Source organism: Chinchilla lanigera, unplaced genomic scaffold (genome assembly GCF_000276665.1).
Source record: "Chinchilla lanigera isolate Chin_1 unplaced genomic scaffold, ChiLan1.0 scaffold00119, whole genome shotgun sequence".
Lineage (NCBI taxonomy): Eukaryota > Metazoa > Chordata > Mammalia > Rodentia > Chinchillidae > Chinchilla > Chinchilla lanigera.
In genome coordinates, this window is record NW_004955520.1 from 1,920,211 (window position 1) to 1,945,325 (window position 25,115).

A 25,115-nucleotide genomic window follows, 5' to 3' on the forward strand; every position below is an offset into this window, starting at 1 on the left:
AAGGTCATGAGTTTGATTCCCGGTACCAGAAAAAAAAACAAAAAACAAACAAACAAACAAAAAAAAATGTGGTAGCTAGTGAGGCAGTTTTTCAAAATTGAAGACAAAAACATTTCCAGATTTTAAAAACTTATAGAATTTGTTGCTAACACACCTGCCTTTCAAGAAATACCACAGAGGGGCTGGGGATTTAGCTCAGCGGCAAAGTGCCTGCCTGGCAAGCACAAGGTCATGAGTTCGGTTCCCGGCACTGGAGAAAAACCAAAACCAAAAAAAAAAAAAAAAAAAAAAATAACCAAAAAACTTAACTGCTGTGTGCCACTGAAATTATTGAAGGGTGTCCAGTGGTGGAATGAAACTGCCCGCAACATATATCAGAAGTGAAGAAAGTAACTCGTCCTGTGACTTCTCGGAAGCGTTGAGGGGTAGAATAGAAATCAAAGTGTTTGCCTTTGTTATGATGGGCCAGAAGTGCCTGTGTGTGCAGGAAATGCTACATTCCCTGGTTCCAACTTTGGAATGTGCTAAAGCTGTGGGTACAGACAATACAGATAAATCATTTTCACAGTCGCTAGTATGTCAGAGTGGGAGGACACTTTCACAAATGTAGGTGTATGCCTTAAACAGGTGAGCATTAAAGCTTTTTGCTTGTTTTTCGTTTTGTTTTTAGGCTGTAGGTATTTTCGTTATATTTTAAAACAAGATCATCAAGACCAAAGGAAGAAAATTAAACGGATGAAGAAATCAGTGAAAAAATACAGCATTGTGAAACCAGCAGTATGATTTAATTTTAGTTATTTTTCAGTTGTAGCCACAGAGTGGTAGCTCAGTAGTTACTGAGTATATTTATTTGATGTCTTACGAAAGTAGTTTATATGCCTATAAACACTCTTTTTATACTTTTTATGTTTCATTTTGTTGTGAGTTACAGCTAAAAAAACCACACTGCCTTTGCTTTTTGTAAACATATGTATTTTTTCTGTTTTGTAATGTTGAATGCACTGTTTTTAAAGAAATGATTCTTCAGATGAAAAAGGTATTTGTTTAATTAGAAAATATAGCTGTACAGCAGTTATTGTTTACAGATAACTTGCCTCATGCTCCCGTGTAATAAAATGCATAACTTACACTGCTGAGAAATGGATTTGTGTTCTTTGAGGTTCTCATTGACTCATGTTAGATTTACCACCCTGAAGGAAAACATCGGTGAGTTCTGAGGAGGAATTTTGGGAAGAGGCCTAGACTTAGAGGAGGGTTTGTGGCAGAGAAGGGCCTTCAAGTCTGCAGAACGATGCAGCTCAGAGATGTGGAATAGCAGCAGCTTCTGGCAGCGCTGGCTCTTGGCGGGAGCTGCCTGGCGTCGAGTTCCAGCCTTACAGCCTCTTACAGTCATCAAGTGAGGGTCCGCTGTTCCTCAGTCCCACAAGAAATTCAGACCCAGACCTTCTGCATGTGGTCTGGAGAAAGTGCATGTCTTGGACGCAGCTAATTGTTCATATTTGTAGCACACAGACTTTCTCTGTGGAGTGATAAAACATTTTATCTGCCCCGCCAGTCCCCACTGTGCCTACGCCGTGGGTGTGCTGTTTTCGTCCCGAGCCCGGGCTGCATCTGCGTAGTTGGCTAAGAGGAAGGAGAAGCACCCGAGACGGCAGCACGTTTGCTCATGGTGGGATGCAGAACCGCACCCTAGCTCTGAACACCAGTGCCTTCAAGTGCAAGGCCGCGAGTTCCTCTCCACACTCGCAGGCTCCACTCCAGCTGCACACCGCGCGGACCTCCCAGCGCTGGCCACAGCACAGGACAGCAGCGCGTGGCACGAGGAGTGTTGCACGTTCCTTCACCGCAGCCCCGCAGCCCCGCCGCCCACTGCGGAGGCGGGCGGCCACTGAAGGTGCCCTGTGAGCCCCGCCCAGCTGGAGCAGCACTCCTGTCCTGCGTGACCCGATCCTAGGCGGATGCCAGCCTTGGCTGCTGTGGAGGCGCAGGCGCGCTGCTGAGCGTGGGTGTGGCTGCGTGCTTGGGCCTGGGCCGCAGGAGAGACGCGATGAAGTGCAGGCGCCCTTCCCGCTATCACGTCACGCCGAGTCCTGCCGGTGGCCGCCGTCCCTCACACTGGAGTGCTTAGCTGGAGGGGAAGTTGGCACAGGCCGGGGAGAAAGCGCTTGCGCACAAGGGTGGAAAGGGCGCGGTGTCTGCAGGCCGTGCGTGCAGAAGGCAGTCGGAAGGGCCCCACATAGGACCAACCCTGCGCCTCTTTGGCCCCAGACCTTGGGTCTCCAGACCCAGGAGACGGTGCCCTTCTGTTGTTCAAGATGCCCACATGATCATGGCCGCCCTGGCAAAGCAGGACAGTAAGTGAAGCAGTCCTGTTTGCTTCAAAGTAGGCGCTAAAGCGATTGCAGGGCAGGCTGGTTCTGGCTTGTGCTTCCAGAGTTACTGCCTAGGTGCGGCCACGGCTCTGCGGTGCTTGTTTCTGTTCTCTGCCCTGTACCTTGTACCCTTCGCTGTGATTTTCTGCCCCTCGCAACCTCACGTGGCTCTCCTTCCTGGAACCCCAGCAGCGGTTTGTGCCTCCCTTGCCATTCCACTAACAGAAGCTGCCTTGTGCCATTTGGGCATGATCCTTAGTCCTAAATTCTGAAAAGTATATTTTGTGGATCCCTCTGCCAGTGTTCTACTGACTGGACACCTTGCATCTATCGTAAAATGATTGCATCATTACTATGTAATCATGCGCTGTGCAGTTGTATCTGAGATGCTGCGTAACCCATCTGAAATGTGCCCGATTTTAACCAGGAGCTCATGTCACTGACCAGCGCTGGCAGCTGATCTTTTCCCTGCTAATCTTGGGAGCACTTTTTGCCCCAAACCATGAGGTCTCCATATTTTTCATGGCTGAAGTAAAACAGACATACATGCCATTAAAAGATCAGGTCCGACATGGAACAGGAGAACGTGCTCATTCTTACCTACCCAGGGACAAACGGTGCCTCCTGTTTCTGAGAAGACCCTGGGGCTGAAGGGAGCCCCGCTGTTTTCCTGGTGCCACCACGGGGAACTGCAGTCACGCAGTCACGGATGCCAGGGATGGAGGGGTGGGGGTAGGGGCTGGCGGGCTCTGGGATGAAGTTTATGGTGGGCTCTTGCCTAACTTGCAAGGTTCTAAGTTTGACCCCCAGCACTGCAAACAAACAAACATAAAAATAAAAGCAGTGCTAAACTAAGCAGGACAATGAACAGAACAAACAGGAGAGAAGGGCTGTGTCAACAACCATTCTGGCCGTTCACTCCTGACTCTTCCTCGGGTGTGAAGATTTTGTGGTTTCTGCACTGGGGGGCATGTGTCATCCAGAGCTTGGAGCACAGGCTTGGCAGGGTTGAGACTGCGTCCCTCTTGGTGACACACAGCACAGCTTGCCCTGGTGGCCAAGGAGAACTGGTTGGGGCGCCCTTCATAGAAGAAGAAACTTGGCTTTCATCTGCATTTCAAAGGGAAGCTTTGCCAGTGAGGAAATTTCAGGGCAGTGGGGCTGTGGTAGACACTGAGGGCAGAGTGAGCTCAGGTCCGGGAGTACTGGGCACTGTACCCAGCTCGGGCCTCTGGGCCTGGGGCTGAGTGTGGGCCTCTGTGCTCTTGGTCTACTCATTGAAGGAATGTTTATCAGAGACCTGTTATGTGCAAGGGACATACCCAAAGCCCTGGCTGCACATGTGAACACAGACAGTGAGGAGGGTGCCCCTGGGGCAGGTGTAGACCTGGTACAAATGAAGGACCCGACAAGGTGCACTTCCTAACGGAGTCTGTGCACTCCTTGTTTCTTTTCATGCCTCACACCCTGTGTGTGTGTGTGATGGAGACCACTGTAAAGCAGCCCTGAGCAGGACTTAAATTAACCAATGGGCTTTTCCTGTTTACTTGTGAGTCTGTCCAAGGCCTAGGCTGCTTGTCTGGAGATGGGTGGTAGACTCATAAGTAAGTGAGCCTCTGTGAGTCACCAGTCCCTACTAAGGCCTGTAGTGGTGGGTGATGCCAGAAAGCCTCAAAGGATAAGACAGGACCACAGCCAAAGAACCTCGATCCAACCTCAACTAGATAAAGACTAGCCTCGGGCATTTCGCTCCTGGGTGGATTAACTTAATACCTTACTTGGAGAAGTCCTTGAGTGGTTCCGCCCTTCTTGAGTACTTCTTTCTTCTGATAACCAAATAAATACGCAACACCCAGAGAAGGTCTTGGTCTTAGCCTGGAGAGAATCTCGAATTCTGTGAGAGGGCTCTGATCCTCCTGGAGCACTGAAATGATTCCATTCACCTCTTTTTATTTAGCCTTTGCTGTACACTCACTTGGGAGATTGTAGACCTGATCAGTCTGCAGTAACTAAGGGATAATGTTAACCCAATTGTGTGAGTGTGTGTGTGTGTTGTTGGCTTTCTGCTACAGTATCAAACACAGGAGGAAATCAACTTGATGTAGGAAAGGTTCGTTTTGGAGGGTGCAGGCCATGGTGGGTGGACCGTTGCTTCGGGCCCGTGACTCAGGGCCAGGCTATGGATCAGAGCTCTGGAGACTGCAGGGTCACAGTGCCCTGGTCAAGGCCACCTCCGCAGTGGCCTCACTTCCCCTGCTAAGCCCCACCTCCTAAAGTCTCCCTCAGCCCCAGCAGCACTGCTGGTGTCCAGGTTTTAACATGGGGCCTTGGGGGACGCCATGGAGCCCAACTAGAGCCGCTGGCATGCAGCTCTGTGGAGGGATGAGCCCTTACTTGGCACGCCCAAGGCCTGGTTCAATCCCAAACCCAAAAGAGAAGAGGTGGGGCCTTGTAACAGTGAGGAGCCACATGTATGTGGCCCCAGAAAGTTGTGGTTAGGATCGGCACCAACAGAAGAGCCACATCGTGATTTTATACAGATGAAATAAATTTATTATGAAAGTACAGCAGATACGAGCATAGTCCAATAATATACTACCACACAACAAGGCAAAGGACAGCCACAGAGGTGAAGCAGAGTCCTGTGGGGAGGGTCTCACGTGAGCCGGAACCTGTGGCGGGTGAGAGAAAACACTATTACCTGGTTTGTTATTTTCTGAAGTACCGTGTTCAGACAAAAGTGGCTTGGTGCCAAAGGCCTGTGTGGCTGGAAGGAATGGCCCCCAGCCTTGGCTAGAGCCAGAATGGTTGGTTTCGTGTGTTAGCAGTTATCTGTCCACACACCTGAGGAGATAGGCAGCCTTGCTGCAGAAAGGTGCAAGCCACGGTCATTCAGCAGGCACACGGCTTCGCTGGCTCACTGCTTTCGACCCTTCCCTGATGAGCCGTTGGGAGCAATAGGTCCATAAAGGGGCTGGAGGGATTTTTCCTTGTCTCTCTTCTGCCGTGTGAGGACGCAGCCACCAGGTGCCATCGATGAGGAACGGGCCTCACCAGGCACCCAGCCCGCTGGCTCTGGATCCTGGCCTCCTTGCTCTCCTGAGCAGTAAGAGGAAAAGGCGTATTTATGTATTATCCGGGGCGAGGAATTTCTCACAGCCTCACGGACTAAGACACTGTCTCCGTGCTGGTCTCTCTTCTCGCCCTGTCCTTTGCTGTGGATGCCGGAGTGGTGAGCGTCCCCTCGGCCTCCTGTCCCTGCACCACGCTGTGCACCCTGCCTCGTGGGCCCCGCGGTGAGCGCTCCGGCAGTCGCTGCTGGGACTGGTGCTCCAGCCACTTGGGCCCTCAGCCTGTGAAGCCTGGTAAACATGCAAATGCCCCCGCCCTGCCAGGCAGGAAGCCCAGCAACTCATACCTTTTGGCCCCGAAGCCAGTGCCCGCAGGACTCCGTGCTGGCTTCCCAAGGGACGCTTGGCCTCCGCCCACTGGAGGGACACTGCCCAGAAACACCTAGCACACTTAGGGGGCGGGAGCAGAGGGCAGGCAGGAAGATGTGGGGGTGGGAGGAGCGGAGCGATGCTGGGGAAAGTGGGACGCCAATCCAAGCAAACTCAGCCGCCTTCCTGAGGCCGCGATGCCTGGTGGGTCTGCTTCTGGCCTGCCTGGTGCCTGGAGTTGCTGGCCCCGCCGGCTCCTCCTTGGCACCTCCTCTCTCTGCCTCACGATTCTGCTGGGCCAGGGGGGCTTGCTTCAGGGACACCCTCAGTGCCTGGATTACGGGCCCCCCTTCCGGCCTCCTGTGGGCCTTGAGTTCTGCTCTGACTACCAGTCCTTCGGGTGCTGTGACCAGCGTAAGGACCTGCGCATCGCTGCGAGGTTCCGGGACATCATGAACTACTTCGACCTGCAGGGCCATGCGCTGTGCGGAGGGTACATTAAGGACATCCTGTGCCAGGTAGGCTGAGCACAGCCTGGAGGAGGGGCTGGCATAGCGTTGGCCTGTGGCTTTCATGGGCTGTGCAGGGAGAGGTGGTGCGGGCTGCCCTGGTGTCCAGTGCTCACCCCTGGGTGCTCGACGCCCCATCTCCAGTGTTATGGGGCGGGCTAGGAGCTGGCGTCCCTCCTGGGGTCCTGTCTGCCTGGCACTGCAGGCCGGGGAGCTGTCAAGGGGCAGTGATTCACAGCTTCTGCTCCCAGGGCTCGAAAGCCACAGCCCTGGGAGGCGTCGCCGTTGAGCCCAGGGGAGAAGGTGGTGCAGACTAGGCGGGAAGGGAGCGGGTGTCGGGGGCTCAGCCCTGTGTCAGGGTCCAGGCTGACCTCCCAGGCCTGGCACTGGACCTCCCTCTGCCGTGGGCCAGGCTGGCTGGCTACCCTGACTCCCTGCAGAGGTCACGGAGCTCCCAGAGCCTGGCACAGACAGGCCAACTGGGCGGCCCGGCCTCGGCCTGTGCTGTCCTCTGGGCACCTGCCCCACACTGCCCCCTGAGAGCGACTGTGGACCACCCAGGCGAAGCCAGGCTTTCACCAGCAGCACTGAGACCCCTTGCCCTCGCCCCAGAAGTGCCCTCTCCCCACCCTCCTGGGCGACACTGAGCAGCCCTCTTGCTTTAGGGACTAAGGAATAAGAGTCATTTAAGCTGAGCTACCTGACTTGTGTCTTCTGCTCCAACCCACAAGGCCCCTTCCCTTCCCTGCACCAGGGTGGGTCCCCAGGCCATATTCCACAGGCAGGTACCAGGGCTCCTGGCTCACTGCAAGCAGGAGGCCAGAGGGTTCTGTGTGCAAATCTGCTCTGACTCCAGGTTCTGGGGGCTCTTGGTCAACCACCTCACGCCACAGTACAGTGTGGCACAAAGTAGTGTAGTATATGGCATACTATAGTAAAATCTATAGTATAGTGTGATACAGAGTGCAGCATAGCGTAGCACAATACAGTGTAACAAAGCACAGTGCAGTATAGTATAGCATAGCATTAGAATGTATAGTATATCCTATGGCATGTCAAAGCACAGCAAGGTATAATTAGCATAGGATAGTATAGTATAGTACAATACAGTAAAGCATATAGTACGGTGCATGGTATAAAAACTACAGTTTAGTACAGTATAGAATTATAGTATAGTAAATTATAGAGCAGTGATGGTGAACACTTTAGAGCTTTCAGTGACAACAAATGGCTGGCTGAGCATGCATGCCATAGACTCGCCACCTGGTATATACCATGGCACCTCAGTTCTTGAGCTTAATTGTTTCCACACTTTTTGTTGCAAATAAACTGGATGAGAACTGAATCAAATGTCCCCAGAAAGTCAACATTGAATGTGACCATTGAATTGGATTTGGTTCTTGTATAGTATACTACAGAACAGTATAGCATATGGTATAGAAAAGAATAGTGTATATAGGAAAGGCTAGTATAGATAGTATAGTATAGGAAAGGCTAGTATAGTATAGTAAGGCTAGTATAGATAGTATAGTATCATAATATAGTATAGAAAGGGCTAGTATAGCTAGTGTAGTATAGTATAGTATAGTAAAGCCTACTATAGATAGTATAGTATAGCATAGTATAGTATAGTATAGTCAGGCTAGTATAGATGGTATAGTAGAGTATAGTAGAATAAGGCTAGTATAGATAATATAATATAGTATAATATAGGAGAGGTTAGTATAGTATAGATAGTATAGTATAGTATTGTATAGGAAAGGCTAGTATAGATAGTACAGTATAGTATAGTAAAGTATAGGAAAGGCTAGTATAGTATCATATAGTATAGAAAAGGCTAGTATAGCTAGTATAGTATAGTATAGGCTAGTATAGGTAGTATAGTATAGTACAGTATAGTATACTACAGAAAGGCTAGTATAGTATAGTAAAGGCTAATACAGATAGTATAGTATAGTAAGATTAGTATAGCTAATAGAGTATAGTAAGGCTAGTATAGATAGTATAGTATAGTATAATATAGTAAAGGCTAGTATAGATAGTATAGTATAGTATGGTAAGGTTAGTATAGCTAGTACAGTATAGTGAGGCTAGTATAGATAGTATAGTATAGTACAATATAGTAAAGGCTAGTATAAATAGTACAGTGTAGTATAGTATAGGAAAGGCTAGGATAGGTGGTATAGTATAGATAGTATAGTATAGACTAGTATCATATAGGAACGGATAGTATAATAAGTGACAGGACAGGTCAGGGCAGGGCAGAGCACGACAGGACAGGGCAGGACAGGTGTTTTTCTGAGTTCCAGAAGCAGAGGCTCTGAGCCATGTGCTGCCCACAGGTCCTGGTGCAGGACAGGCTTGGAGCTGTCACATGGTGGAGCTGTCACATGGCGGAGACGTCCTGGGCCTGGGCTTTCCTACCCCTAAGGCACCGTGCGTTTGTTCAGTCACTGAGCGGAGGGAGTGGCAGCAACCGTGCTTTCCACACGCACACAGCCCTCTACTCCCTGCATTTCCTCCTTTTTCTGCCTTCTCCATTCCCACTCCCCACGAGCGGACGGTGTTGGGAGGCGAAGGTCTGGAGCAGGTCATGTGCGTCCTGTTGCAGCTGGCCAGGCAGCCCGAGGAGAGGCACTGGACATCTGGGCTCCTGCCCCTCCGCCTGGTGACCCAGAGCTGCCCTGTCAGCTGCAGCCAGGAGCTCAAGTTCCCACAAGGAGCACAGCTTGTTTCTAGAGAAGTGAGGGCACTCACAGTGGGGAGTCCAGGCTGCCCTGCATCGTGGAGAGTGTTACAATCAGAGCCCAGGCTGGAGGCTGGTCTCTGCTCCAGTGCCCCAAGCTCTGCCCTTTGAACTAGCCTTTTGCACTTCCCAAATCTGAGTTGTCTCTCCTTCATTGCTACTGGGAGCTGTCTGTCTTCTCTCCTAGACAGCCATAGTCTAGGGATGTGCAACTAGCAGAGACTCCTTGCATCTACTGCCCTTTTGTATTTGTGTGAAGAGCAGCTGTGCTGCTGAAAAGCCCCTGTTCGAATAGCCGTAGCTCCCCGCAGAGTTTTGCACATATCAAACACACATATACTAACAAATTTGTGAGGAAATTAGACACCTAAACTCTGGGCGTGATATATCAAATGTCCGTCTTGATCATTTAAGTTGCAATTATAGCCGGGCATGGTGGCGCACCTCTGTAATCCCAGCACTTGGGAGGCTGAGGCAGGAGGATCACTGTGAGTTCAAGGCCAGCCTGAACTGCATAGTGAGACCCTTTCTGAAAAAGACAAAAAAAAAAAAAAAAAAATTGCAGTTGTGAAGTATTTCAAACACGTGGCAAAGCACAGAAGATGAATTAACATCATCTATCCAACATCTAGGTATAGCAAATGTGACACTTGTGCCACACTGCCTTAGACTTGTGTACAGAAATAAAATCAGGCAGACAATGCAATTTATAAAAAGGGAAACATTCAGAAATTTGATCTCATCTTCTTTTAACAATACCCATCCCGAGATACACCTTCAAGTGTGAGGGGCCAGGCGGAATGACAGAGATGGAATAATGCATATGCGAGCTTCGGTTTTCCCTCCCCTCCAGCAGCATGAAGTGGGGAGAGAATTTGGGTCAAAGGGAGGGATCAGGGTGTGCCAGCGGGGGGCAGCAGACTCTCTAGACACCCGATTCCCCGGCCCATTTCCCTGCTGCCCTGCCAACCTGTTGCCTCCTCCAGGAGTGCTCGCCCTATGCGGCCCACCTCTACGATGCCGAGAACCCTCAGTCGCCTCTCCGCAACCTGCCAGGCCTCTGCTCCGACTACTGCTCTGCCTTCCACTCCAGCTGCCACTCCGCTATCTCCCTGCTCACCAGCCAGCATGGCCCCCAGCGGCCCCGGGACAAGGGTGGCGCCCACTTCTGCCACCTGCTCGAACTCCCAGACAAGGACTACTGCTTCCCCAACGTGCTGAGGAATGACCATCTCACCCGCAACCTGGGGGTGGTGGCCAAGGGCCGCCGAGGCTGCCTGCAGCTCTGCCTGGCCGAGGTGGCCAATGGGCTGAGGAACCCGGTGTCCATGGTCCATGCCGGGGATGGCACCCATCGCTTCTTCGTGGCGGAGCAGCTGGGAGTGGTGTGGGTGTACCTGCCAGACGGGAGCCGCCTGGAGCAGCCCTTCCTGGACCTCAGGAGCAGCGTGCTGACCACGCCATGGGTTGGGGATGAGAGAGGTTTCTTGGGGATGGCTTTTCACCCCCAGTTCCACCGCAACCGCAAGTTCTACATTTATTACTCGTGCCTGGCCAAGAAGAAGGTGGAAAAGATCCGCATCAGTGAGATGAAGGTTTCTAGGGCTGACCCCAACAGAGCGGAACCCAAGTCAGAGAGGTGAGGCTGAGTCATGAGGGTCTGCACCTGTGCCCCAAGTTCTGAGGGGGTCCTGGTCAGTCCGGGTCATTCCCAGTCAGTGCTGATCAGTCCTGGTCAGCCCCGGTCAGGCCCGGTCAGTTCAGCTGGGTGTGGAGAAGGAGCTCCAGGTGGAGGAAAAGAGTCGCTGCTGGGTAACGCGCACAGCCCAGGCGAGCCCTCCCTTTCTATGCAATTCAGTGGTTTTTAATCTATTCAGAGTTATGCAACCATTATCATAATTGATTTTAGAAAATTTCCATTCCTCCATAGAGACACTCTGTGCCTACGAGTCACTCTTTTTGCCTCTAGCTTCTGCCCCCAGGTGGCCTCTTGGGATGTAGTCACCCCCACAAGCCCCATCAGAGCCTGCTTGTCTCTCAGAGGAGAGCAAGACGGACAGTTGGGCTTGAGGAGTGATCGCAGACGGCGCTGATATATCATAGCTGGGCGTCCCTCCACTCCAGAGCTGGGTCTTCAACGAGGGGCTCCTCACCCACAGAGCTGCCGACCCTGGGGCAGAGGACTCTGCCACCCACCTTGCCCTTCCCTTCGGCCTGGCTTCTGCTTCCAGCAGAGGGACGAGAGTCGAGCAACTAAATTCCCTCACCTGCTGGTGTGTGAGGGAAGGGGGCCGCTGCCCTCGCTGTGTCTCTGCCCCCCAAGTTGGGGGTGAGGGAGAAATGGTCCAAGAGGGGTTCCATCATGAAGCTGGGCGACGGTGTGCCAAGCCACCGCGCCGCTGTCCTGGGCATGTGGGAGCAGGGCCTGGCTGCCGCTGCGGAGCTCGGTGCTTGGACCATCAGCGTGGGTGTCCCCAGGGGCAGCTTTGGCTGAGTCAAGGTTAATGCCTTGCTTCCTCTTCTCTCCCAGGGTCGTCTTGGAGATAGAAGAACCAGCCTCCAATCACAACGGCGGGCAGCTGCTCTTCGGCCTGGACGGCTATCTGTACATATTCACTGGAGACGGCGGGCAGGCCGGGGACCCCTTTGGCAAGTTTGGAAATGCTCAGAACAAGTAAGATGGAGGCAACCCTAGGAGACCTAGACTTGAGGGAGCCCGGCTGCAGGGGTTTAGCTGAGACCGAGTCAGACCCACACCACTTACAGCAGGATGGCGTCCACTCCCCTGAGGCCAATGAAAGAGTATTTTGCCTTCTGTCCTATGAGTAATGGGCATGGCCAACTTTGGCAGTTAATGTTCCTGCTGCCCAGGGTAACTTTCAGAAAGCTACGCAGAGAAGAGTTTAGAATTTCCTGTGTGGTTGGCAGGACTCTATCCAGGATGCCAGGGTCTGCTCGGTTCTGCTCAGCAGTGCAGCCCCAGGCTCCGCGCTGGGTCCTGGAGCCAGAGGTGGGCAGCAGAGCTGCTGGGCACCGGTGCTACTGCAGGCCAGGGCCTTCCGCAAGCTGCGTGTCTGGGAGTGTGATTCCAAAGCCCGCCGAGTGGGGAGCCGCCCCCTCTCCTGTTAACTGTGTGTCAGCAGCCGCCTGCTGTGCTCTGAGCATTCGTGGGTGAATGAACCTCGGGTGACAGTGCCCGTTTTAGACAGGGACACAGGGGCCACCAGCAGCACCAGGCAGAGCCAGAGTCCAGCGCCACGGATCGGGGCGAGCGCTGCCTGGGGTCCCGCTGGGGGCTCTGCCCAGGCTCCACGGGTCCCAGTAACACAGACATGAAGGTCGCTGACCATGCGGCGCTGGCCTTTGTCTAACACCTGCTCGGATTAGGACTTGAATCGTGCCCTGTGGACCCACAGCTCACTAAACCCTCAATTCCAACCCCGGCCCCTGGATTGCCACCCTCCCCCTGGGCAAGCAGGAGATGAGCCCTCTATAGGGCCGCTTTCTGCCCACCACTTTCCTGTCCCGGGGAGAATAGACTGGCTGAGATCTTGTCAGAGAGAAGCCGGCCTCATTCCTCCAATAAAAAGCTAAAGCTGTAACCCATCCGAGGCCTCACATCAGGATCACATCACACTTCTGCCTGGCAGTTCTCTTGGGCCCCGGATGGGGACGTCCAAGCCTCTCATGGTACCAGGAAAAAAGCACCCCCTCCCTGTGTGACCCCCAGCACCTCCTGGCTGCGCTGCCTGCAGGGGGAAAGTCTCCTCCGCGCCTCCCTGCTCACTCTGCTGGACCTTGGCCTCTGTCTTCCAGAAGTTCGCTGCTGGGGAAAGTGCTAAGGATCGACGTGAACCGGCCTGGCCGGGGTGGCAGCAGGTACCGGGTCCCCGAGGACAACCCCTTCCTCTCTGAGCCAGGGGCTCACCCCGCCATCTACGCCTATGGCGTCCGAAACATGTGGCGCTGTGCGGTGGACAGAGGGGACCCAGTCACACGGCAGGGCCGCGGCCGGATGTTCTGTGGGGACGTGGGCCAGAACAGGTTTGAGGAGGTGGACCTCATCGTTAAAGGCGGGAACTACGGCTGGAGGGCCAAGGAAGGATTCGAGTGCTACGACCACAAACTCTGTCACAACGCCTCTTTGGGTAAGTGGACACTTCTTGCCCGAGGTGAGTGGGCCGGAGGTTGAGATGGGGGATAAACCCTGAGCAGCCCGGCCGGCCATTTACACAGGGCCTTGGTCACTGGCAGAGTGACCTCAAGGACACGTGAGCACTTGACCACTGGCCCCTTGGGCAGTGCTTCCAGTGGACCTCAGCCTGAGCACCACGGTGTGGGCTGTGGATGCCACCTACCCAGCTGCCTTCCTGCTATTCCGTCTCCCTATCCTGCCTCCCCTTCCTGAAAGGATCGGTCTGCTTCTTGGCTTTGTTTCTGCTTGCTTTCAGCTCTTTTCCCCATAGAACCCACCTCCTTGTGTGACCTTGGGACACTTTTTTGCTCTATGTATTGGATGGTGCCCAACTCTAGAATAGAAACTAAGCCAGTGAAGATTTTTTTCAATACTGGGATTAAACCCAGGGTCTTTGTACCACGCTTCACCCCCAGCCCTTGTTCAATTTTGAGACAAGTTCTCCCTAAGTAACTAAATTGTCCAAACTGGGTTCAAACTTGCCATTCTCCTGCCTCAGCCTCCTGGAGTGCTGGGATTACAGGCGTGTGCCACTATGCCTGGCTAAGATTATTTTTTAAAAAGTAGGCTCCTGTGTTCTACCCTAGACCTAGTGAGTGTGTGTGTTGGGTGGATTGGGTGAGTGGGATTGACCAGCAGTCCCTATTTTAAATTATGTACACTTGTGAATTTTAGGGCTACTATTTTGAGAACTACTGGCAGAGCAAAATTAACAGCTGTAGGTTTTCATTATTTTCCAGTTGGAGTGGAGTGCCACGTATTCGGGTGAGGGGAGGTGTGTGGTGTGCTCAGACCCTGCCACCATTTCTTAGTCCTCTGTCTTTCACCTTACGAGCATCACATACCCCCCCAGTGTAACCCATTTCCTCACAGGGGACCTGGGGTCCAACCTAGGCGTGTGGCCCCAAGGTTACTGCATAGAGATGGGGGCTGGGGCTTAGAAGGCAGACAGCTCCGGGGAGTGAGAGGCAGCGCCCCATGATGTCTCTGGAGCACGGCAAGCGCGATTTGCTTGCCTGCCTGATGACCTCCCATGGTTGCACCCATGGTCCTCCCAAGTCAGTGGCTGCATTAAAGAGGCCTCTCCTCCCACTTGAAGTCCCCTGGTTCGGCAGTGGATGCTGTTCTCCTTCCATGTCCCTGTGCAGACGACATCCTGCCCATCTACGCCTACGGCCACGCGGTGGGGAAGTCAGTCACAGGGGGATATGTCTACCGTGGATGTGAGTCCCCGAACCTCAACGGTCTCTACATCTTTGGGGACTTCATGAGCGGGTAAGGAAGTACCGGTGTCCCTTTCTCTTTTCTATGTTAAGATCTTCAGTAAGTTTCATTGTGGTAGAAGAAGAGCACAGTTGGATGCAGTTGCACGCAGGTCCACACTGGTATTCCCACCAGCTGTATTTGGATGCAGAGCGTTCCCATCACCCTCACCCTCAGGCCTCTTCTTGCCTATGGACACCCACCTTCTCATGTAGGGGTCGGGCACATGTGCATGCGCACACGCACACACACACACAGGCACATACACAGGCACACACACATGCATGGCACTCTTACCACAGACTACCTTTTCATCTGAAGCTAAAGGAATAGATGGAATCGTGTGGTGTGCGCTCTTGCCTTCTCTCATTCGGTAGCATCTGTGAGATTCATGGATGTTGTTGCATGTATCCATCCTTTTGTCTTTTTTACTGATTTATAATATTCAGTTGTACAAATACACCGCTCTTCACTCACCTCTGGTTGACTGGCCCTTTCTAGTCTGTGGATGTTGTTAGTGAAGCTGCGACAGTGTTTCACGTGCTCAGGGTAGAGGTCTGCATACCCAATATTCCATGATGTTTGGTGCACAGTGTAAACGTCTGTTATATTTCAGCTTCTGATTGTTAGTTGATAGCATACAGAACTTTTTCATTACATATGGAGCTTGTGATGGGCTATCTCACAAGTTCTAGCAGCTTTTAGATAGAAATAGAAAATCTGGATTTTCTAAGTAAAAGACTATGTTATCTGTAAGTGTAGATACCTTTTCTTTTCTCAGATTGAAAAACCTTTTTATGATTTTTATTTTTTATTTTTTGCTTCAGTGTAAATACCTAATGCAGCGCTGAGTATAAGGGGGAGACAGTCTATTTTTTCTTATCAAAAAACATGATGTTAGCTATATGTTTTATCTGTGGTCTGTATCAGGTTAAATTTCCTTCTATTCCTAGTCTGCTGAGAGTTTGTATTGAGTTTTGTGAAATGCTTCTTGCATCTCTTTAGAAAACCATTGCTTTTTTTCATTCTGATGAATTTAATAGCTTTATTTTGTTAAAGAAACATTGCATTTCTGGTCAGGATGTACCAACCTTTGCACATATTGTAGAATTTGCTTTGCTAAGATGATGCTTAGTTTGCATCTGTGTTCATGCGAGGACTGTGGGCTGGAGCTGTCCTTGCTTGTAAGACCTCTGTCAGACCTTGGTGTCTATGTAGTGTGGGCTAGAGGACAAGCCAAGCCTCATTCCCTCCTCCTCAAGCCCCTGGAAGAGTGCATGATATCCCTGCCTTCCGTGTTTCTTCTTCCCAAGGAAAACTGACTGAGCCTGAGGTGTTTTTTGAGGAAAGAGTTTTAACTCTAGATTCAATTTGCTTAACAGCCTTTCAATTTATCTATTTCTTTCTGAGTGATTCTCAGTAGCCTGTGTCTTTCAAGAAGTCCGTCCAATTCTCTTAAATTGCCAAACTTATTGGTATAGATTTGTTCGTAATGTTACTTTCTTATCTTTTCAGTAGCTACAGAAACTGTCGTCATGATCCTTTGTTACACATCTTACCCTAGACATCGTTCACTCTCATCTTGTTAGAAGTTTACATTTTTATTGATCTTCCCGAAGTACCAGCTGTGGAGTTCATTGACATGTTTTTTTTCTGTTTCCCGGTTCACTGATTTATACTCCTTTCCTTCCTTTTTCTTGTGTTAGGTTTAGTTAGTTCTAGCTGTACTATTTGAAGATGGAGGCTGAGGTCACTGGTCTGAAATTTTTCACCTTTTTTAATATGTGTGCTTAGTGCTATAAATTGCACCCTACCACTCTGAGAGCATCACAGGAATTTCGATATGTGGTGTTTGAATTTTTACTTAGGTAAAATGTCTTTCTTCTAAGATGTGTCTTCTTGTGAAATGTCTAACCAGCCATTTAACCCATCCAGTGGTTTTTTTTTTTTAAATTCTCAATTATATTTTCACTTTTAGAAATGTGATTTTGGCCTTCTTTAATATCTCCTATACATCTGCTTAACTGTCTGATCATATGGGTTACCATCGAATTGCTATTTTCATGTTTTTCTCTGCTAACTCTAATGCCTGTGCCAGTTCTATGACCATTTTGATTGATTGATCTTATCTATAATGGTTGCATTTCTTTCCTTCTTTATTGCCTAGTAATTTTTGAGGGGGTGCCAGGAACTATTCACTTAACTTGTAAGCGCAGGATATGTTGGTGTTCTCAGACACGGTCAATTGCTTGGAAACAGCTTGACCCTCCCCAGCCTTGCTGTTAATACTTGTGGAGCAGGACTGAAGCGGTGGTCTCCCTGGAACTCTCTGCCTCTCACTCAATGGGACAAGACTGCCTGAGGACCCTGCGATGCCCCAGGATTCTGTGGACGCTGCTCTGAGCCTATTCGTGTGCCAAGGACCTTCCCTGCTGCCTATCCCCCCTGCCGTTGGAGGTTTCCTCTTGTGTCTGCTGCTGGGTGCCCGGATGTGCATGTGTGTGTGGGGGGGGCTTGGCGCTCTCTGGAGTTCATTCTGTGTCATCCTCTTCTCTCCCGCGTCTGTCCTGGGAATGCTTCCTGCCTCGATCTCCTTGGACTCTCAGCTCTGTGCTGTGGACTCTGTCAGGTGCTGCCTGTGTCTCCCCTCCCCGGCTGGGACAATCTTAGGACTCCCTGGTTCTCTTCCGGTCCCTTCAGGAGTGCACACCTACACTACCTGATCTGTGATGTCTTTTAAACCACTGTTCTAGTTTGTGTGGGCTTTTGACCGACTAAGGTGGGAGTGTGAATCTAGCTCCCACTCCTCACCACAGTTAGGAAGGACGGAGGTATTTTCATGCTTTAATTCCTGGTTATCGAGGTGACGTAGAGTTGGTAATGGGTGAGGTCCTTTATTGTCACTTATTAGATCTTTGGGATTTCATGTATCTTTACGTCTTTCCCCACAACCCCACGCACACATACTGTGTGACTGATACGCAAGGACTCACGGTTGCGGTACATATATCACCTGGCTCTGGGCATTTCTGACAAGGCCCCGAGTCCATCCGGCTTCCTTTCCTCCCTCACATACATGACGACGGGCACAGGGCATCCCCCTGTGACTGTAAACATGTACCAGCAGCTGGCGGCTCCTGAACCCTTACAGTGTGCCATGCAGTGGGGGAGATCTCTGTGGCCTTATTTATGTTATTTAACCTCTGGAGCTCTGCTCTCTGATAAATTACGCCAGTATTCTCCACTTTACAGAGAAGGAAGCTGAGGTTTAGAGAGAGTGGGCACAGCCCCAGTGCTCTAGGATCCCCGACTCTAGGTGGAAACAGTCTGCTGCTGTAAATACGGACGCCTAAAATACAAGGTTTTATTTTCATCTAGTCGACTTATGGCTTTGCAGGAAGATAGAAAAACCCAGAAATGGAGGAAGCGGGACATCTGCCTGGGCGACCCCGTGTCCTGCGCCTTCCCAGGGCTGCTCAGCGCCCACAGCCAGTTCATCATCTCGTTTGCCGAGGACGAGGCAGGTAACAAAGGACCGGGGCTGCCCGACGTCCGCTCGCAGGGGCACAGACGATCGCCGCTCGGCCGGTGCGGCCAGGGTGAGCAGCGCGGGCTCTTCTGCCCCGACGGCTGCCACGTCCTCATCGCTCACCACGCGCTCCGCGCGGCTCTGAGCGCCCTGCTCCTCTGGCCTCTGCACAGGGCGCAGCCCGAGGTGCGACCCTGACGCCCGTCTCACAGGCAGTGCCAGCCTGCCCTCATGGCGGGATGGCGCAGGGCGACTCAGGCCTGCGCCTTGGGCTTTCCAACCCTTGGGCTATGAGAGATGCGCGGGGTCCCCTGCTTTTATCCTTAGTCACGCATGCGGGGAGGGGGCGGTGCCAAGAGCCCAGACGGAGTGGGCAGGGAGGGCTTGACCCCGGCTGGTCAGGACAGGGGCTCCTTCTTGACCCCAGCACGGGTGTGTGAGCCAGGGAGAATCCCTTCCCGGAGGGCTATTGAGAGTGGGTGAATGGCCAGGTAAGTGGGTGCACTGGACACCTGTCGAGGGGCCCCTGGAGCCAGGCAAGTAGTGGTGTGTGCTGGGGTGGGGGAGGGAGGGTCACATAGCTCTAATACCCTCTCCAAAATTTTATGACAAGAGGGGTGAGGGGGTGAGGTTTTTTTTTGTTTGTTTGTCTTTTTGAGACAGGGTCTTGCTATGCAGTTCAGGCTGGCCGTGAGCTCACTTTGTAGCCCAGGCTGGTCTCAAACTTGCAAGGATCCTCCTGCCTCAGCCCCCCGAGTGCTGGGATTGTAGCTGTGTGCCACCATGCCTGGCCAAGAGGGCTGAGTTTTAATTTCAGTTTACATAAAGTCTTTTGAAAGGTGAAATCTCCGAAACGTAATTCTATTTTGTTTTACATACTTTTGGTATTTGGCAGTGGTCATAGCCATACTCAGAGGCAGGGAAGGTGATAAAGTGGCCTCTGGGGTCCCTCTGGACCCCAAGTCTCAAGGTGTAGAGCCCCCCACCCCTAGGCATCTCTGTCCACAGCCTGGCATCTGTGCTGTCTCTCCTGGGGGGACAGACAGGATCCAGTCAGTCCAGCCCGTTCCTCCCCGCCAGCTAATGAATTGATAGTCCAAGATGTGGAGGGTATTTTGGAAAATTCTAGCACTTTTAGTAGAAGAAAGTCTATGTGATTTCCAAATTGAAAGTGCAAACACAGAAGAGTGGTGAGACCTCAGGCTGGTGGGAGGAGGCCGTGGAACCTGGGTGCTGCAAGCCTTGGGGACCCAGGGCGTGGACCCTGGGGGCAGGGTGTCAGGGAGGCTGGCTTCTCGGGAGGCCCCTGAGCTGGCCCTGGCGGCTTCTCTCAGGAGGAATCCGCAGCTTTGGAAAACCAGTCAGGGCGGATCGCAAACGGGTCCAGAGTCCTTGGCTGAATCTGGGCGGGGACCAGCTGGGGAATCTGAGCCCCCACCCCAGGGCAGCCCGGTAGGCAGCGAGGCTGCTGGCCGGAGTCATTCCCCCAGCGGCTCGCTTTGTGCTGGAGCGCTGATGCAGTCACGTCTCCTGCTCTTGGCAGATCCTTCTCCGCTTAGTCATTTTTGAACAGAATGTCTTCATTTCGTTTTATTTTTTTCCATATTGGGAGCTGTACCCTACCTCTTTTTAGTTTTAAATTTTGAGGCAAGGTCTCCCTCAGCCACTAAGTTGCCCGGGCTGGGCTTGAACTTGTGATCCTCCTGCCTCGGTCTTCCAGTGTTGGGACTACAGGTCTGTGCCTTCACTGCCAGCTTACTCGTTCTAAGTGTCAGTCACTGGCCTTAGGTAATCGACTTTTCAGGTGGGCCAGTGCTCCACTCACCCACTGCTGGGTACGGAGCACTGACCGTGGACAGCTGGCGCAAACGTAGAGCCAACTCGAGAGGCCGTGGCTGCTGCCGGCGGGGGGCGGGGGACCCTGAGCAGAGCTGTGTGGAGGTTGCAGAAGCCTGGCGCCCAGCAGACTGTAACCCCCGGGACGAGGTCTCAGAAAGGGAAGCGCAGCCAGGAGAGGATGCGGTTGTTATGGGGACCCGAAGCCCCTGGCCAGGTGGCAGCCCAACTGTGCGTGACCTTTGGGGACACCGCATTCCCCTAACGGGGCGCTGCTCCGACCTGGGGTTTCCAGTCAGGAACGACTGCAGACAAGGGTGTGTGCCCTCTGAATCCTCTTCTGGGGAGACAGCAGGCGGCACACAGAACCGCGGCTCAGCCAGCAGCTGCCCTGGGCCGGCTTACCCCGGGGCTTTTCTCGTTGCAACTCCTCTGTCGCTTTCTTCCAAGGAGTGGACAACACTTGAACCTGGCTCAGTGTAAACTCCGGGAGGGCACCAGAGGGCACGGCTGGGGGCGGAGGGTCGAGCACACTGGGTCACTCAGACCCCAAGGCTGTGACAGGGCCTGTGCGGTGGACCGGGACACCCTGGAGTCGAGTGGACAGCAGTGGGCTGGTCCTCGCGTGTCCTGGACGCAGTGGGGGCGGGTGGTTCTGTGGGTGTGGAGAGGCGGAGGGGAGTGGGGGGGGCAGGGTCACAGGAAGCAGCAGCCCTGGCCTGGCTGAAGCAGTCAAATGGAGAGCAGGACGGAGGAGAAGCCAGGGGGCAGAGACAGAGCAGGGGGACTGGCGCTACAGTGACTGGCGGAGGCCTTCACTGTTGCCCGTGCTGGCCCCGCCTCAGCCCTGCCCGCTGTCCTCCTCCACAGGGGAGCTCTACTTCCTGGCCACCTCGTACCCAAGCGCGTACGCGCCACACGGCTCCGTCTACAAACTCATCGACCCCTCCAGGTGAGAACCGGTGTCCTTTTCTTCTCAGGTGTGTTTTTGTAAGCCCTGCCCTGCACTGTAGTCATGAGCCACCATGGCCCCCCGGAGTGATCTGCCATGATGGGGGAGCACAGCTGGGCTCTGGGTGCAAAGCAGTATGTTCAAACACGTGTGGCAGGATGTGTCTTGCGAGCCATGTAGTGCTGGAGGAAGGCCTCTGTAGTTGGCAGTGAGGATCAGAGCCGTCCCACGATGCCGTGGAGCCCCGCGGCTCCTGTTTGTAACACATTCCCACCAGCGGAACCACTGTGCTAAAGCGGTACAGTCATGCACGGGGCAGTCACGCAGGTACCACCGGGGGTTCAAGCAGAGAGACGTATGAGTCACGGCCCCGTCCTGAATGTGTTAAAAACCTGTTCTGGATGTTTCTGTCCTGGGGTGGCCGGCACAACTCTGGTTGCTCTGGTGAGCATGGTGGCCCCACCGTGCCTCTCTCTCAGCTCTCACCACAGTTCCACTGCTCCTGCCCACCCGTGGGAAGAGAGCGCCGCTCCCCGTTGCTGTGACTAGCGGCCTTCTGGCGGCTCGGCTTCCTGAGGCCTCTGCAGTGCTCACATCATCGCCTTCTGTCTGTTTGCAGGCGAGCGCCGCCAGGCAAGTGCAGGTACAAGCCGGTGCCGGTGAGGACCAAGAGCAAGCGGATCCGGTTCAGGCCGCTCGCCAGTGAGTCCAGCTCTGCGTCTCGGGCGCAGGCAGTGCTGCAGCAGCGGCGACAGTGGGGCTGGTTGCTCCTGTCCTCATCCGCTGGGCAGCAGTCATTCAGAGCTTTCTCTGTGGCAGGCACCATGCTGAGCCTGGGGGTGCAGCCACGCGGGGTTCAAGGTCTCTGAGCTGTACGAAACGGGAGGGGGGTGGCTTGTGAAGATGAACACAGCACTGAGAGTCTGGTGCAAGGATGCCCAGGATCCAGAGAGGCCCCAGGGGGAAGAGTTCTGCTTCAGGGTGGGGTGGGCATGGCCAGGAAAGACTGACAGCAGGGATATTGTCTTAGGGCAATGTCTGGGAGCCAAGTCTGTCTGGAGTGACCCTATCAAAAAGGAAGCTATCTAGATGAAGGCCAGTGAGGAGAATTAAAATATGCTAAATTAATACAAAGAGTTTATATCAAAGAACTCCCCTGCATGTTGGGTGTGGTAGTGCCCTCTACTTTGGTGGTGCCCACCCTCTGCTTGGGAGGCTGAGGCAGGAGGATCATTTGAGTGCAGGAGTTTGAGTCCAGCCTGGGCAACAAAGTGAGACTCTGTGTTTTAAAAAAAAGATTCTCAGGAGGTTGAGGCCCCTGGGTGGCGCTTATTCCTTAGCTCCCTCCCAGGACTTAGATGTGTTACTGAGTACACGCTTGCCTCCAGCCACTGTCCTGGACTTGCTCAAGAAGCAGGCAGAGAAGGCTGCTAGGAACTCATCCAGTGCGTCCTCGGCGCCCAGCCTAGAGCCAGCTTCGCCTCAGAGAGCTGCTTCTAAGACACCAGCTCCTCCCGCAAGCAGCAAGAAGGCATCCCGGAGACCTGGTACCAAGAAGAAAGCCAGAGCGTGGCCCCCAGGTCCCCAGGCGAAGAGGAGGAAGCGCCCCGGGGCCCGCGGTGGTGGGAGGCAGTGGTTGGCACAGCACAGGCCAGCAGGCAAGAGTCGCCCTCGACCTCTGGTCAAGCGGGCTACAGCGACACGGGGGAGAACTGCCCGCTGGGTGCAGGCCACCGCTGGCTGCAGCCCTGGAAGCCCAGGAAGCTGTGGCAAGCTGGGCAGGCAGAGAGGGGCTGATGTGTGGCCTGGGGTGTCCTCTCCAGGGGTCCTGCTGTCCCCTGCAGGGGCAAAGGCCCTGGCTGGCCGTGAGCACTGACAGCGCTTCTGCAGGGTCACGTCCGACAGGGCCCCCGACTGTGCACCTCCTGGGCACCCACTGATGTCCCTGTGTTGTCACGTAGGTGCCCACAGCCTGAGATAATAAACCGACATTCACCGCAGCTGGCACGTGTGTGTGTGGGCTCTGGGTGAGGGTCTGGCCTTGGGGATCTGCTGCTGCTCACCAGTGCCCAGATCAGGAGACAGGGCCAGGGACGGGCATCCGGGCCGCTCCTCTCAGGCGGCCCTCTCGTCCCAAGTGGAAGCTCGTGAATGACATAAATGCAGGCTCCTCCCGGGCCCCCAGTGCCCCTTGACCCTTGAAACCATAACTGCATCCTGGGACCCCTCTGAGGTCTGCACCCTTCTCAGAACCTCTGTCCCTGCTGCCCGGGTGTCACTGGAGAGCCTCTGTTAAGGAAAGTGAGGACTTGTGGTCATGGGACCTGACCACAGTGACGGGGAGCAGGGACGGATCAGCGGGGCTCGGGCCAGTGCCCCTCCTGTTGCTCATGGCCTCCCAGCGGCCCCAAGAAGCACCTCGGCTTTGAGCCAGGTAGTGAGGACTTAGAGCCGTAAGACGGGGACCTCTGTCTCCATGAAGGTGGGCTGGAGAGGAACAGAGGCACGAGGGGCCAGGGCGGCCTCAGAGAACGGCACGTCCTTGGGGCAGACATCTTTAGACTTAGAACTGGGTCCGTCTTTCTTCCCGAGGTAACCTAACCTCACCTAAGCTACACATCACGCTTCCTTGATTCTCCTCTTGCTGTAAGAGGCAGAAGCTTGCTTGTGGCTTTCTGAAGATGCTTTTCTGGTCACTGAGCATGTCGATCCCCTTGCCCTTTCTCACAGGCTTTGCCCCGGCCCACCGCTGGAGCCCTGTGAGTACTCTACAGGCTGGAGATGAGCCTTGGCCTTTGGGAAATCTGATGTTTCCCTGTAGCGCTTTATAGCACATCCACAGGGGGGCGGAGGGGTCATGTCCTGCCCTTGACTTGGAAAATGCCCACTCCCAGAGATCAGCTCTGACCTCTGGACCAAACATCTGAGCTTCCCCTGCCTTACTTTGCCCTATAGTCCTTCAAAACACGCAGCAAAGCTCGGTGTGGCTTGGAAGTGTTTGTACCGGAGTGCTCGGGATTGAGGCGTGAGAATGGAAGGCCACGCCTGCCAAGCCCACGGTCCTCCACACAGGGAGGATGGATGAGGCCCGGCGGAGGGCGTGCAACGGCCCCCCTGAGATGCAGAGGGGCTGGGAGAGGCAGTGGGCTCCCCCCTGGCAAAGTGGCGCTGCTGTTTGGAAGGCAGCTGGTAAGGCCAGCCAGTGCCCATGGATGGGGAGAGGATGGCAGAAATCCTCTGGCACCCATAGGCCAAGCGCACTGGGCTTCCACACAGCCGTGGGCAGCGATGCTGAACCTTTTAGAGCCCGAGCGCAAACTGCAGCCCCAAATCCACTTATCCATCGCCAAGTGCCGGCGCCGTCCGTGACGTTGCCCCGTGTGCGCTGTCACCCAACGCTCAGCTGCTGCGGTGACTCGGCTCTCGTGTGACAGAGAGGGCCGTGTCCGCTGTGCCACGTGTGCCGTGGGCTTCCCACCCCTGGCTGACGGTGTCGGCAAGTTTAGAAGGCCAAACACAGGCATGTGTGTGCAGCTCGCTCTGCAGAGACCAGAGGGTAGTGTGAGGCAGGAGGGAACGGCGAACGCAGCCACGGCTGCAGGGAGCTGGGATCAGGGTGCCTCGAACATGCCTTGCCTCCCTAATTCCGTCCTCAGTGGCCAAGCAGGTCAAGGACAGGCCGTGAGGCCTGCACCAGCAGTGTTGGGGTTCTGAAGTGGCTTTGCCAAAGGCTTTCGGTGTGAGCCCGGACTTTCCCCTAATTGTGGACCTGTCTCTGGCACGGGGCACCGACTCTTCCAGGCTCTCTGAACACTACCTGCACTGTCTTGCTAGCAGCAATGGCCGGCCCCACGAGGGCCAAGCACCAACAGAACGCGAAGGCGCCTGGTGTCACCCTCAAGGCTAACCCGTGAGAAGCCCTGGCCTTGCTCTCCCTGGGTCCTGACCAGGGCAGAGCATTGACCTGGAGCCCAGGGTGAAGGAGGCCCCTGGGCGGGCCCTGGTGGGGACAGGGTGAGCGTCCCTGTGGCCAGGCCAGGCCAGGCAGCGACACCCTGTGGCTGCCCCTAGTGGGAGGACGATCCCAACGCGCCTCAGGCCATCTGGACAGTAGGAGGAGCCGCTTTAGGACGGGAGTTAAAATGAACGATGACGATACACCGCCGAGACACCTCAGCTCCCACCGAGTCAGGTACCCGAGCGAGGGACGTGGGCGGCGCTGCAGCGCCCCGCAGGCCACGCGGCGCAACTGCAGGCCCGGCGGCCGGGCGGT

General features: G+C 53.9%; 2 protein-coding genes across 6 annotated transcripts in view; both read left to right on the forward strand.

Moving 5' to 3' along the window:
• Positions 1–1,140, forward strand: part of Taf1a (TATA box binding protein (TBP)-associated factor, RNA polymerase I, A, 48kDa) — a 20,549-nt gene extending 19,409 nt beyond the window's left edge. For all 5 annotated transcript variants that reach the window (XM_013507029.1, XM_005409257.2, XM_013507028.1 and 2 more), the window contains exon 11: positions 671–1,140. In XM_013507029.1, coding sequence (XP_013362483.1) covers positions 671–783 — 113 coding nt within the window. In that variant the 3' untranslated portion in view covers positions 784–1,140. The remainder of the gene's footprint in view (positions 1–670) is intronic.
• A 4,869-nt stretch (positions 1,141–6,009) lies between these two features.
• Hhipl2 (HHIP-like 2) lies at positions 6,010–22,718 on the forward strand. The gene is made up of 9 exons (XM_005409283.1): positions 6,010–6,330; positions 10,054–10,706; positions 11,598–11,741; positions 12,884–13,215; positions 14,411–14,537; positions 17,904–18,049; positions 20,761–20,842; positions 21,462–21,544; positions 22,231–22,718. Exons 1-9 carry the CDS (start codon positions 6,010–6,012, stop codon positions 22,716–22,718), a joined length of 2,376 nt encoding a protein of 791 aa, XP_005409340.1.
• Positions 22,719–25,115: the final 2,397 nt, after the last annotated feature.

What these genes read in the sequence shown, in the direction of transcription:
- Hhipl2 (XM_005409283.1), top strand. Translation starts at nt 6,010, where the DNA reads ATGCCTGGTGGGTCTGCTTCTGGCCTGCCTGGTGCCTGGAGTTGCTGG. An exon ending in GTTTGCCGAGGACGAGGCAG is followed by an intron (nt 18,050 to 20,760) that starts GTAACAAAGGAC and finishes CCTCCTCCACAG; the next exon opens with GGGAGCTCTACTTCCTGGCC. An exon ending in CCGGTTCAGGCCGCTCGCCA is followed by an intron (nt 21,545 to 22,230) that starts GTGAGTCCAGCT and finishes GCTTGCCTCCAG; the next exon opens with CCACTGTCCTGGACTTGCTC.